Source organism: Bemisia tabaci, chromosome 6, assembly GCF_918797505.1.
Source record: "Bemisia tabaci chromosome 6, PGI_BMITA_v3".
NCBI lineage: Eukaryota > Metazoa > Arthropoda > Insecta > Hemiptera > Aleyrodidae > Bemisia > Bemisia tabaci.
Genome location: NC_092798.1, coordinates 11,417,990 through 11,431,858, shown reverse-complemented (window position 1 = coordinate 11,431,858; position 13,869 = coordinate 11,417,990). Strand labels below are relative to the sequence as shown.

Below are 13,869 nucleotides of genomic sequence, written 5' to 3'. Positions count from 1 at the left end.
TCTCGAACCCCCTGTCAGCTGATTGCGGCTGCCGGGGGGTGGGACTGGCCGCCCGTTCCTGGCACATGCGAGCAGTAGTTGCCGGAACTTGATTTTATCCCCGCTTTCAAAGGGGGAAAAAAAAACTCGAAGCTCATTAACTTTTATACTCAAAGAAATCAGAATTTTTTAAAGAAATGGTATATTTATTAACATTAAATTATTTATTATAAATCCTTTTCAGAGATTTACCAGGTGCACGGGAATATGGTTGGAGGCTAGTAGCAATTGGCATTGCTTAACAGTGGACAACTGAGGACTTCATATTTTTCTGGCTCTGATCATCTCCCCACGTGAGGCTTCTTTACACTAGGCAGCGGAGATTCTAATTTGAGAGACGCAAATGAAAAAATGCCATTTTCGAAGGATGTTGAGGCTGACTATGAAGAAAGGTACCACCATGCAAATGAAGAAAATCTCCTGCTGAAAAAAACAATAAATCAGCAGTTAAAATTAATCAAAAAGTAAGTGTGTAAACCTAATGTATATACCTATTATCAAGGGATAGCTAGAGCTTTTCTCATAAAGAAAGAGCCTCTTAAAAAAGGCCCTTTTTTGGCCCCTTTCCGGGAGCTTAGGGATTTAATTCATATCGACGGTGAAAGTCGGCAATCACATAACTCGTTTGCGGTGTCTGAAAATCTCCGCCTCTACGTCATTTTTTTAAAGGAGAACAAATTGATATTCTTTCTTGAAGTTTTTGCAGAATTTTCTTTGCATTGAGAAGAAAACTCATGACAGTTTTAAAGAATTGCCGTTGAGTAGTTTTCCATTTAAAAAATAAAGTATGACAGGAAGTCTGCGACGTCGCAAACCGAGTTATGTGATTGCCGACTTTCACCGTCGATATGTGGCTTCAATGAAACCTTATGATGAGACAAGCCTCCAGAAAAGGTTTCAGCTTGAGTATAAGTACATCTGGTTTTGGAAATACAGCGTGCAAAGTTTGCACTTATAATAGCTAAAGCTACCTATATAATTCTTCATATTTTCAATTAGGATCTTTTTTTTGAAAAAACAGCTGAATCAGGTATTTTATGACATTATTTTATATTTTATCAACAGTTAGCGTTACAATGGAATGCATATCGATGGTGTAAGTCGGCAAGCACATAACTCGGTTTGCAACGTCGCAGACTTCCTGTCATACTTTATTTTTTAAACGAAAAACTACTCAACGGCAATTCTTTAGGACTGCGGTGATTTTTCTTCTCTATGCGAAGAAAATTCTGCAAAAACTTCAACGAATGATGTCGATTTGTTCTCCTTTAAAAAAATAAAATAGAGGCGGAGATTTTCAAACACCGCAAACGAGTTATGTGATTGCCGACTTAGACCGTCGATATTTATGTTGATATGGAATCACTACTAATTCTGTCAATATAATTTTGCATAGTTTATATATCACAGACCTATAAAAATGCCCATTTTGTTAAGTCTCTTATTTGATAAAGAACTTAATAACCACTGAAAGATATGCTCATGGGGCTAGATACAGTTTCATGATAAGATAAGTTTCAATAGGAAACTTTACCCAGAGTATAAGTATAGTTTAAGTGATACACCGTTGCAAAGTTTAGTTATTTGAGCTTTAGGTATAAGTGTTTGTATTTTTAATTTCCGTGTTTATGTATATATCTCTCTACTCTAGCACAAACCTTTTTTCTTCTGCAGATTAAATGCGTCTCTGCAGTGGTATGGAAGGAAGGACTCAAAGGACGATGAAAGGTCGCCCTCTCAAGATCCCGGCAGAGAGTGCCGTTTGCGAGAGTTAGAAACTTCCAATAAAATCTTATCAAATAAGGTAAGCAAAACTGTCAATGCCTCAGTGCCATTAACATTGTGCCTCTCTACAAACTTGCAAAGCAAGTAGAGACTACGCCATTATTGCAAAAGAGTACAAAACTACATTGACTTGCTAATTATATTTCAAATATTTTTTTATACCTAGGTCAAAGTGCTGAAACAGCAGCTGATATCACTCTCTTCATTTCAAGCAACACCAAAGCCCCCCACTTCACGAGGTGTGTCGCCATCCAAGGAATCCGTTCACTCTTTGCCCTCCAAAAGGCCGAAATCATCCACTGGGCCATCTGATCAACGGTATGTCGAATTTTTTAATTCTGTGGAGTTTGCTGCCTTAAAATCTTGGAATTCGCTGTATTTTAGTAACTTTTTAGAGTTCTGAATTCTTCAAATTTTCCTTTTCCTTTTGATGCCATGTATGTTTTTTTGTACGGCAATTAAACATTTTTGATCATTCATAGGGAATATTTATGAAAAGAAATAAAAGCACTCCTTCCTGAATTCATTTTGGTTTTTTACAATTTCTGGGTAATATAATTTGATTAATTACTTTTGTCTTAGATGGCTAGAGGCCGAAGATAAGAGTTCAAATAATGAATCCAGAGTCGTTTAGTTATTAAAATAGTTCTGCCAAATTAAGAGTATAAAATATTTGATGATGATTTAAAATGGCATCTCTTAATTTAATTCTTACGTACCTATTCTATGCTCATGAGAACTAATTATAAGTGAAGGTTTTCAATGTTCAAGATATTTTTAATCAAAAGTGCCTTTTCAGGGGTGTTCAGCTGTTCACTCTTCGTAGATCCCCTCGATTTTGTATTTATTAGTGATGTCTTGGAAATTGTTGTCATAAGTCAATGTGACAGGCGTAAAAGAAAGTGGATACACTAGTCAAATGAATCCTCATTTTAAAATTATCAGTGACCATTGAACCTACGCAAGACCTTTTTTTTTAAAAAATAGAAAATATCAATTCTCGACTTTGCATTTTAATTTGTTTTGGAATAGCTCTCAGTTACAGAAACCTCTCTTAGAGTTAAAAAAAAAAAAAAAAACTGGGTTTAAATTAGTCAGTGAGCATCCTTTTTCATTAGTGTTGCTTGCCTTTGCTTTATGGAGTCACTGCATCCCAGGCAGAACGCAGAAGGGCACCTAATCAATGAGACAAATAGAGGATTTCCGTAGCTTCAAAGGGGGTTGAGGGACCATCCCTGGGAAAATTATGAATAGTGTAGTCGTCTGAGGAGCAATTTTGAGCTATTTTCACGGAAAAATTAATCCAATTATAATATCAAAGATGAAACATATGTTATACACATACTTAGCATAATCCCTCACATTTCCTGGAAGGCATCCATTGGATTATACACCTCCTTCCTTGTTCTGCCCATGTGCATGTTGCAATCCATTATGATATTAGCATCAATTTTTGTCATTTGTCAAGGAATCAAGCGGAGTCAATGATGAGTACAGCCTTGGAGGAAAAAATGAATGGACAACCTCTTTTCACAATCGACGAAGTGAGTAGAATTGAGTTTGATCATCACCTAACGTAGTACTGTTTTTATGTACCTCTTCATTTTATTTACTTTTTGGCTCATGTGTTCAGTATGACGGTAGGTACCCATATAGATTGGGGTGTGTCGATGGAGGTATGTGTGGTACCTCCCAAATAGCCCCATACATCAAAAATATTGAAATGAAATAGCAATATTTTACTATAACACTGCAATATTTTTAGATTAATTGGATCGTATTTTGCAAACCGGAACCAAGAGCATTCCAATGTTGCTAGGATTGTACAACTTACAATTTATATGTTCGAGGTCACATATCAGTGGCTAAATGCAGAAAATGAGTATCTCAATTGTAATGTTACAGATCTCTAAAGAACTTTTGTTTCTCTATGAAAAACTTATCGAAATGTTTCCATGCAATTCTGTGTGAGTTTTTTAGAAAAAGTCAAGGAAATTTCCGTAGAAACTGTTGGTTAGTTTTCCCTTAAAAAAATCGATTATGAGTGGAGACTCACAAATTTTGCTATCTGAGGTACGTGTTTTTCGACTTTAGCCATCTTGTTCCTATTGAGGAAGCATGAAGTCAGAAATGTTAAAATTATACTTCTTTTATTAATGAGAATATTTATTTGGAATGTAAGTAATTTACTGATTGTTTCCCCAGGACTTGGAAGGCCTCAGAGGTGGAAGTCAGTTGACAGTATTTGATGGTGATCCTGGAATGCGCTCAGATTCGGCAGAAAGTGTCTGTGATATTTCTAGTAAACTTCTAGTCAATGTTGAAGTCATTCGAATGAAGAGAATGATGAAATGGCAAAATGCTCAGCTGACAACTTTATTAACCTGTGTTGACAATTTGAATCAAGAAAGTCAATCGATGAAGGAAACCATGAACAGACTATCCGAGGAAAATAGTAAGTTTTACTTAGGGGCCAACTCTACCTTATGTAATGCTACAGAAGTTTTTGCAAGCATAGTGCTAAGTCATGTGGGAATAAAGAGGAAGGAAGCTTTTTGAAATGATTTCGAAGATTTTTTTCGAGATGTTTTGTGTCGGTTTCCTCTGAGAATTTTGATGAATTGATGCTTAACGAAGAAAGATCTTAGCAGAAAATGGTCACCTTGTTATGCACTAGTTGTTGTACTGTCGTACCGAGAAAGAACGTCATATGAGCCAAAATGCCAGATGTTGCCAAATTGTCTTCAATAAAATATGAATTTTGAGAGTATTTTTTTTCGAATTCTTCAGAGAATTTTATTTGCAATCAGATTTAATCTACCTGAAATTTTCAAGAGAAAATATTCATGACAGTCCTCAAAAATAACAATTTTATCAGAGAAAATTTGGCAACTCTCAAAATTTCATACGTTGTTTTTTCTTAGCATGGCAAAGAAGCCCTATACTTTGCCATGTTAACAGCTGCCCCACTCTTTCCAGTAAATTTAACAAGATTTTTCTTAAAATATTTAAAATTTGAGGGGTTGAGAGATTGCAAATCTAATGTTACGTAACTGAGGGATGATCCCTGATTGAATCATCTTCTGTGTTTCTTTGAGGAGCTCGTAGCATTCTTAATTTTTTATGGAATCTGTGAGTCTGAGGAATCTCTTAGATGAAACATTCATTATCTGTTGGTATTGGAACCAAGAAAAGGGTTCAAAAATTTTGTCAGTGAGGCTAAATTTTGTTTGCATAATATCGGTCTCTGGAAAGGATATCAATAAAAAAAAAAAAAAAAATTGGCATCGACTGATTTTCAAGAATTTTTCATTTTCTCCTTTTTTTACAGATGAACTGAAGAGTTCGCTCTCGTTTGAAAAGAAAAGATATCAAATGCTGCAACAAAATAGCACGAACAAAGAGCAGGTGAAAGTGCTTGAGGAGCAAATTCGGGATCTGCAAGTGAGAATGAGTTATTTAACCTCATATAGCTTTCTCAATTTTTGTAAATGTTTCATCTTGCTACCCAAAATCTTATGTTCTTGTGGGTAGCTTTGAACCCTTGAAATTTTCATGACTGAAAATTTCAGCGATCAAGTTAAGATGCGTTTTTATTTATCAGATGAATTTAAGAGGTCTGGCAATGATGAGATAATGAGAAGATACAAAAACACAATAAATGTGACCTGAATTCTGTAAGTACTAGGATGATGAAATAGCACCACACCATTCCACATTATCCTGTTGGGAATCAAAGCGGAACATCCAAAAATGATAACTAGAGTCGCAAAATGAGCTCTAATGAGAAGCAAGAAAATGCTAATGGATAACCAAAGTGCAAAACCATGTATCTTTGTCTGTGACATTATAGATGTCCTGTCATACTTTATTCCTTCTATAGAAAACTAATCGTAGTAATTTTTTGAAAACTTCAGCAATTTTTCTTCTTTGTTAGCACAATATTCCGCAGAAAGTTGGATATTTCCTCTTCAAAAAATAATAGAAGAGAGGAAATTTTTAAATACCGCAATAGAAATACTGGTTTTACACTCTAGCCATCAAAATTTCAATGGGAAGCAATTCATTCCTCTAAATATGTTTACGAAGAAAATTAGATGAATGCATGGAGTATGTACACAAATTTAGGAGATTCCTCTCTAAAAAAAGAGAAAAAACCCCTCAGGCTCATACAGGGATGGTGCGAGACTTTTGAATTATCATGTATAATTTTGTCCTGCATCAGGATTTGCTTCATCTGCATTATATCAATATTGTATTAATCTGCATTGTGCACTTTTTTCATTGCTCCTTTTCTTCTTTTATGACAGGGTGAGAGAAACACTCTTCGAGATCACAATAAAAAATTGTTGAGTTTAGCGGCAGATCATGAATCTCATAAAACTGAGCATATCAGAGCGGTAATAAAGCAGGTGAGTGTTCCAATTTTGACTATCATTTAAAATGTTAAATCTAAAGCTTGCTTTTCAAAAATTTAAATTCTGCCGTCTCTGTCTCACATAATGGTAAAATTATGAGAATCTTTCTCTCATTTACAATATTTCAAAATTTCTGATTCAATTTTATTCAATCAATCAATTTCTATAGATTTATTTTTTTCATATAAGTTTTATAGGATATTATTGAAGGAACAAAGAAATATCTAAAAAAACTCCATGCAGTGACGATCATCAGTCGATTAAAAGAAAAAGAGAAAAGTTAGATTGAAAAGAGTAATATGTGGTAGAAAATTTTCAGTTGCAAACCAATATCGATGAGTTTTTTAGTTTCACTAATATTATAAATAAGGTAAAATAGCTAAATTTCATTGAACTACAGATTCAAGCAAGAAATACCTCCTCGCAGTAGCACATAATTTGAAAAGAGAGTTATTATTGTAGATGTGTTTACAGTGAAGGGAGAGGTCAAGAAAGCGTAACAATACTTAAATCAAGGTCACCAGATTGTGTGATAAAATGTGGATATTTTACATGGTTTTAAATGGGAAAATGTGCTAACTTTTCAGACCTGTCTGGCCACAATGACTTAAATGATCCCCCTTCGGATTCCGTAATCTTACAGAAATGAAGACTCAAACAATGATCATGATGCCAGCATTAATTAATTTTTAAGTACTTTAAAGGTGTTGATTAATGTTTAATAATTTTGAAAAAGCTCTACTAGCTACCATAAAAAGAACAGGAATTCTTTTTTTTTTTTGCTGTATACTTATTTACCCACCTATTTTTTCCTAGACCAGGGATGCTGAATGTCAGATGTCTTGTGATCCTTTCCCAGTGAAAGAATCAACAACGATTAAGTTCAGTGCACCATCCCAGAGAAAAAATCAGCGCAAGCACAAGTATGATGCACTATCTCACGAGGAGGTATCAGTAAGCTCAAAACATAGCAAACAAGATATTTCCTCAGACTTCTCCAATGCTCTTGATCTCTCCTCGTCCAGTTCTGCCATTCTTGATACGGATGAAGGTCTCTCAGGTAAATATTTCAATTGAATCTCATTGCTCTCAGTATTTTACGACACCATTCATGTGAGTACTAAGCACTGCATCAAGGATTTGTGGTTCAGAGGAATCGTGACGGAATGGCAAACCATACGTCAGTCTGTGGAGGAAAAATCGCTAATGTCTTAGAGAACAAGTTACTAGTGGTTTAATAAATTTTTGTGTTAATAGAGGATAAAAAGTTAGATTATAAATCCAGCAATTCCGTGCCCAGGACATGAAAGACTAGCATTTCAAATACTTCTCTCTCGAAACTATTTTTCTTAACTGCCAACCTCAAACCGTCATAACTCCAGTTTGATCAGACCTTTTTGGGTGTTTTCTTGTTGGAAAATCTTGCAAATCAATTTGGTTTTTCTAAATTTGGCAATGGCTGTCTCTGATCTTCTAATTGGAACTTTACATTTGTTGGTGGCTCTGCTGCATCAATTTCATCGCTTTCTAATCAAGTTTTTTTTCAGACCATAGGCTTGGTGAACCCATGGACACGGACCAAGTTGAAAGTGTTTCATTCGGTGATGCAAGTTATTCAAAAATTCCGAAAGAAAAATCATCTGGCACTATCTGTAATAAAAATAGCACAAAAAGGAAGAAAAGTAAAATGGAAGTAGATAAAAATGGACAAGAACTTCAACCAAATGCAGCTGATTGTATTCCCTCATCTGCTGGAAACGATAATGAAAAACTAGCTTCAAAGACTGAATCCAAAGATCTTCCCAACTTAGGGTATGTAAACTTTATTAGCCATTTAATATTACCATTTGCTAAGTATTTTCCTGTATAAAAAGCTAATATCTAGTTTTTTCTGTATTTTTTAAACTTCCGTACAATTTTGAATATTACCTATATCAAGCCCATGGATTATTCAAGTCAGCAGTCTTGCGCTTACTAATAGTGTGTATTTTTCTGTCCTCAGAAATGGCAATGAAGAACTTTTACGTGCGGAACTTGCGGAGAAATTGTGTGAACTTGAGAGGTGTCGGCAGATGCTCAAGATTCAGTGTAATCTCAATTCAATTTATAAAGACGAGGTATTTTTCTTTCATTAGTAGTCTTTTTGCGTTGGTAATTAGAGTTGATACTGATGGAGTTCCAAGATTTTTTATCTTGTTGCGTTTTAAACGTTTTCCTCTCATTTCACTGCACACAACTAATCACAATTAACAGCAGCGACATGTCACGCACCTAGTGGCAGTTTCACCTAAATAAGCTTCACCTCGGTGGCTTCAACTCGAGGTGCAATTCCAAGGAATGGTCAAAATAATATAGCAAAAGAGAAAATTAGGAAATGTTAAATGTGTTTATACTGGTTGCAGTTGAAGTCGTTCAAATGTCGTACAGCAAAAAAAATTTCTGCAAATTTTGAAGGTAAATAATCGTTGGTTTCTCTCCAAAAAATTAAATTGTTGGTCAATTTGCTGCATGGCATATGAAGATACATGTCTTTGGAACTTTACTCCTAAAATGGTTCAAAATGTTTGCACTGTTTGTCTGCAGGTTGAAAAACTCTCATCACAGCTGATCAAGGAGAGAGAAGAGACTCACATTGATGGTTCCGTCAGCGCAGTGGAAGTTATGCTAAAAGAGCATTTGGCCAAAATAGAACAATTTCAAGTTACCAAAACGCTTCGGTCTCATGAACAGCAAACTGACTCCCAAGATTTTCCTGACAAATCACGAGCAGCGGAGAATAAAAAGGAAGTAACGGTTGTTGTAGGAGTCAAAGATGGCAGTACTAGTTTAATAGAAGAAGGTAGGATTTTCATTCTTAAGCAATTTTCCTAGTTATCGCAGGTTTGAAGATTTTTTAAGTTTTGAATAAAAGAGGTCTTGCAAAATGTAGCTAATCTAATTTTCTCCTCAAATTCTAGGCAGATAGACAAGCAGCAGACAAATTCCTAGATTAAGGTGAATATACTGTTCTAAAAATGAGGAGATTAGAGAACAATGGCCACCAATGTTTACTCTGCGTTTTTATTAGGACATCATGAAATTTTCATGGACGTTCACATTATTTTGCCTGTTCTTGAAAAACCTGTGTTATTGATGTACTATTTGGAGGAAAAGTCACCCTTTGCAACAAATAGTAAATAAATTTTTCTGAATTTTCGTAACTATCCCCCCCCCCCTCCCTGGTGTGGTGAAATAACGAATACAGGTATTCTTTGATTCATGCATCAAAACAAAACTTAGCGGTAACTCGACAATTTGATGCCTTATCTTAGTCCCTTTATTTGCTGTATTAAGTTTCAGTTGATTTTTGGCTTAATAATGACGAGTCCTGCAGTATTTCAAAAGGGAAATGTGCCCTGATACCTTTTATTTGAAGTTAAAACTCACTTGCTTGTGGATTACTCAACAGTGGATACAGCAGCTCTTTTGGAGTGATATCTATGAAATTTTGCACCCATGCAGAGAGGAAGTGGGTCTAGAAAAACTCATTTTCTTAGAGTTCTTCTGGGTAAAATTAAAAGTTCTATAGCCCATTAGACAACTATAAGGGTAGTGGCTTCACAATGCTTTTTTTCAATTAACTGTGCTAATCTATAATAATCCAAATGCATTTTTCTTTTCTTTGAAGATGAAGTCGTCCAAAAAAGTGATGATGCCAAATTTATGGAAAATCCTACATTTAATGCCACTGCAACATCAGTGGGAATCTCAAAGCAATTGGAGTCAACAAATCATGTTGTCTCTGATAGTAAAAGTGAAGAAAATCCGTTCCTCATTGCGCAAAATGACGTCTGTCAGTTTGAGCTCTACGTTCATGAGTTGGTTCTATCCAGTCACACTTTGACTCCAAAGTAAGTATGCAAATTTACTGATTTTTCTTCCTCTTGAAATTGAGGGGAAACTAAGATGATAAAATGTGAAAAAAAACACCTGTTCTTGTGATGAGAAATGGCCATCTTCTACCAAATCTTTTTTTGCTACTCGAGGTTTGTTACATCATGCTGTTTGCTCTGATAGCAGTTCTTCTGAAATATCTTGGACTCGAAAAGTATAGAAGCTGGCTTAATTGTATACCTTACACAATATTTTTCTGATTTTTTAACTTTGCAGGAATTATAGCGCCCATGTGCAAATGAAATTCACTTATTGAATGACGGTCTTACAGCAGGCGGATTATTGAAAGCTCAGAGCGGCAGACTTCAAAATGCATTTTATTGTATGGTTAAGATAGGGTCATGTCTTGTCTTCTCGAATTGATGTAGATTCAATAATCAATCCACAGGCTGCACTCCTTTTGTGGAGTATATGCTATATAAGTTTGGAAATTTAAGAGTGAGATGGAGGATCTGACATCTTGATTCTTGTATTTATTCTCAATAGTCAACTGTAGTCGGCAGATCTTCCAAGGCAGTCCAAAAGCATTCAAACTTATTTTATGTGAACTGGATGTAAAGCCAATGTTTTTCTTTCTTTTTCTCAAATTAAATGTTTTTTTGCACACATGTGATAAGGAATTTTTTTTTTCTGCAGAACGCAGCTATTTTTGACGTGGGGTTTTTTAGATCAAGAAGAATATGCTTATTCGCCAGTGAAGCCTGTCAGTGATCTTAATTTTTCATGTTCCTGTATTTACAAAGGGCATTGCAGCGAGGAATTTCTGAAGTATCTACTATCCGTAAGTTTAAATAAATACATTTCCTATTGGTTTTCTTTAAGCTGTCAGAATAATGACTAAGTCAACACACAGCAACAGCAGGAAGACCATCACCATTAGCTAGCACAGCTTTTGGAGCTGGTTAAAATGAGCCGCCCATTGCTATGTTCTTCAGTTTTGCGGGCATAGCAACTGAAAGGACAGACATATTGCCGTTTTCTAGAAGGAACACAATTTAATTCCTTTTCAAAATTGACCCAAAAAATTAATTTCATTACAGAACTATAAAAGTGAAATCTCCCCCAAAATTTTCCTCAAAGGAAAATCAGTGGTGTTCTCAGTCAGAAATGCTGAACGGTCTCCCAAAGAAAATATGATGCATAACAGTTGCAATATCTGTACAGAGGATGGAGGGGAAATAATCAAATTTTAAAATTTTTCCGCTCATCTTTCAGGAACTTTAAGTTATCAGCTAAAAGTTTGTTTTACATGATCAGTTGTTTTAATTTATTCTCGTCTGCTGTTAGTATATGTAGCTAGTACATGTATAATAAAACAAATTTTATTCAGCCGTTTTAAAACCTTTGCTCGTTTTCTGAAGACTGTTCTTTATGTTGATGGAAATGATTTCTGTGGAAAATGTAAATAAGTTAAAAAGTAAATAAACCTCTGCTCATAATTTATTTCTGATTAAAAAATAAAAATCAATAAGTATAATCATATCAAGTATGAAATGATCTGAGGATTTTTTTGAAAAGCGAAAAGCAACAACCGGAAGTTCCAGGGAATAATAATAATAGATAATTCGTCATGTCAATCAAATAAGATGGAAAGTTTGATAGGTATTATAGATTATACATATTTTACCATCAATGGCCAAAAAAAATATCCCCCAAAATTTTAATTACCCACACTCATTTTCTCTAATTTTATTGCATAGAAACCAGATCTCAAGGAGTCATTATCAAACAACCTAGGACCAAAAATTATACTTCTGCCTCTAGTTTCAAACATTTTTCTACTTCATCTTGTCTGAAATAATTCCATTCATGCACTATTAAATCATGTAATTGATGGTGTTACAGCATGGTGTTGTCATTGAAGTGTACCAAGTTCTAGGAGAAGGATGTTTCAAGATTGCCGAAGCTATGGTCGACACTAGTGCTGCTGTTAAATTTCCATCAAAGACTCATTCCTCCAAAATCCCACTTGTCAGTCAAATAATTGTTGGTGCTCTACATAGTTCTATCAAACTTGTGTGCTCTTGTGAATTGCGGCAGCAATTCTTATTGCAGGTACAACATTATTAAACACTTATTTCATCCGTTATTACCATCTGATTTTTGATGCCTTCCAGTTATAAAACTTTTCTGAGTACCTTTGTCACTAGATTTTTAAAATTGCTACATATTTTTAAATATGTTAAAGCTATGATACGGAAAAACCATGTTGTAAAAGCTGCAAAGGATTACACAAATTTGCCAATGCAACCTTTATAATGTACGGAAAGAGAAAAAACTGACAGACTTTAAGGTAGGTACCTACGCCTTGAAGTTTTCAAAATCTGCAGTATTTTTTTTTTGGTATCTCATATATTTTGCGGTTTTAAATGATAGTAATCTCTTGTAAGGATCTATCTTTAATTTCAAACTGATGCATTCCTCTTAAGTTCTGTGACAATTGTCCTTTTCATAATGCTGTGTTAAGGATTTCCTTAAACCTTTCTCAATCAAAATTTAAGCAATATAGAGGCCTCCTAAGGAAAGCAGATGTTTAAGGAATGACTATGAATATGGTCCCGAGTCTTCAAATGCTTAAAGGGTAGGACTTATACTCCAAAGACTGAGGGACAAATTTAGCAGAAAAGAAACAAAAATATTACTTTCTGCAATTGTGTTTCAATTGCCGATTTAGTGGTCCAATTTTTAAAGTGGTAAATAAAATTTTTTGTTTTCATTAGTTAATTGAAGTCCAAGAATGTATTTCAAGAGTCCTGCGCCACTCTAAAAGTTGTAACTTATACTACAAGCTCTTCATCAGGGAAAAGTGGCCGAATTGATAAAATATTGCAATTTCCTAAGTGAAAAACTAGAGTCTGAAATTTGCATAACCCTGACTCTTCATCCCAGTTTTCTCTTGCGCTATATGATCAAAAATGCACCACACCTGAACCATGAAACTTTAAGGAAGCAAATTAAGGGTTTTAAAAAAATTACTAAAAGATCAAAAGTTGTCTCTCAATCAAAGAGCTCAGTGTATTTAACGTTGTGTTAATAACATTTACATAACCCTTGTAATATAGATGATAATACTACCTAGCCAGGTAAAAATAAACCTAAAAAATGAAATCGTTGTCACGATTTTTATGAAAACAATGATAGTTTCTATGTTTTGAATACTAGTCCTTTTTCTGTTGTTTTTATGAATAGAATTACATTTTTTAATGTACTTTTGTGAAAGTATTATATCATTTTTCACTTTCTCCGCTTCGTTTCAGAGTCAAACAAAGGAAGAATTGAAAGGACCCGGTGTGGAAGCCGGACAGTGAAACAGTGCAATATAGTTTAATCGTTCAAGTCAGTACCCTTTAAATTAACTAAGGTACCGATTCTTGTAAGTAGAATGTAAGTTCTTAGACTGGTAAATATTGAAAATAAAAAACAAAAAAGAAAAGAGTTGATTTGTTTTATTGCTGATTCATACTGTTAACAGATTCGCCAGAGAAAAAATCCCTGGCTCTTCCAGGTTTTCCTAACCAAAATTATCAAAATCTCTTGACTTTTCATGTCAACCCTTCAAACACATAGAAGTGATCAATTTTTGACAATAATTTCACCGTAGGTATCTAGTAATATCAAGGGTTTGAAAAATTTGGTCAGTTTTGCTCAAAAATTGACGGTCTTTAGATATTGGCATTGATTATAAATGATCAAT

At 34.6% G+C, this 13,869-nt stretch overlaps 1 protein-coding gene across 1 annotated transcript; it reads left to right on the top strand.

Annotated features, from left to right (window-relative positions):
• The first annotated feature begins 292 nt into the window (after positions 1-292).
• On the top strand, positions 293-13,610 carry LOC109038661 (uncharacterized). The gene is made up of 15 exons (XM_019053803.2): positions 293-503; positions 1,714-1,843; positions 1,991-2,142; positions 3,293-3,368; positions 4,030-4,279; positions 5,156-5,268; positions 6,135-6,236; positions 7,059-7,302; positions 7,790-8,054; positions 8,245-8,359; positions 8,826-9,081; positions 9,910-10,132; positions 10,812-10,956; positions 12,021-12,230; positions 13,433-13,610. The coding sequence occupies exons 1-15, from the start codon at positions 391-393 to the stop codon at positions 13,481-13,483; spliced, it is 2,445 nt and encodes an 814-aa protein (XP_018909348.2). The 5' UTR covers positions 293-390; the 3' UTR covers positions 13,484-13,610.
• Positions 13,611-13,869: the final 259 nt, after the last annotated feature.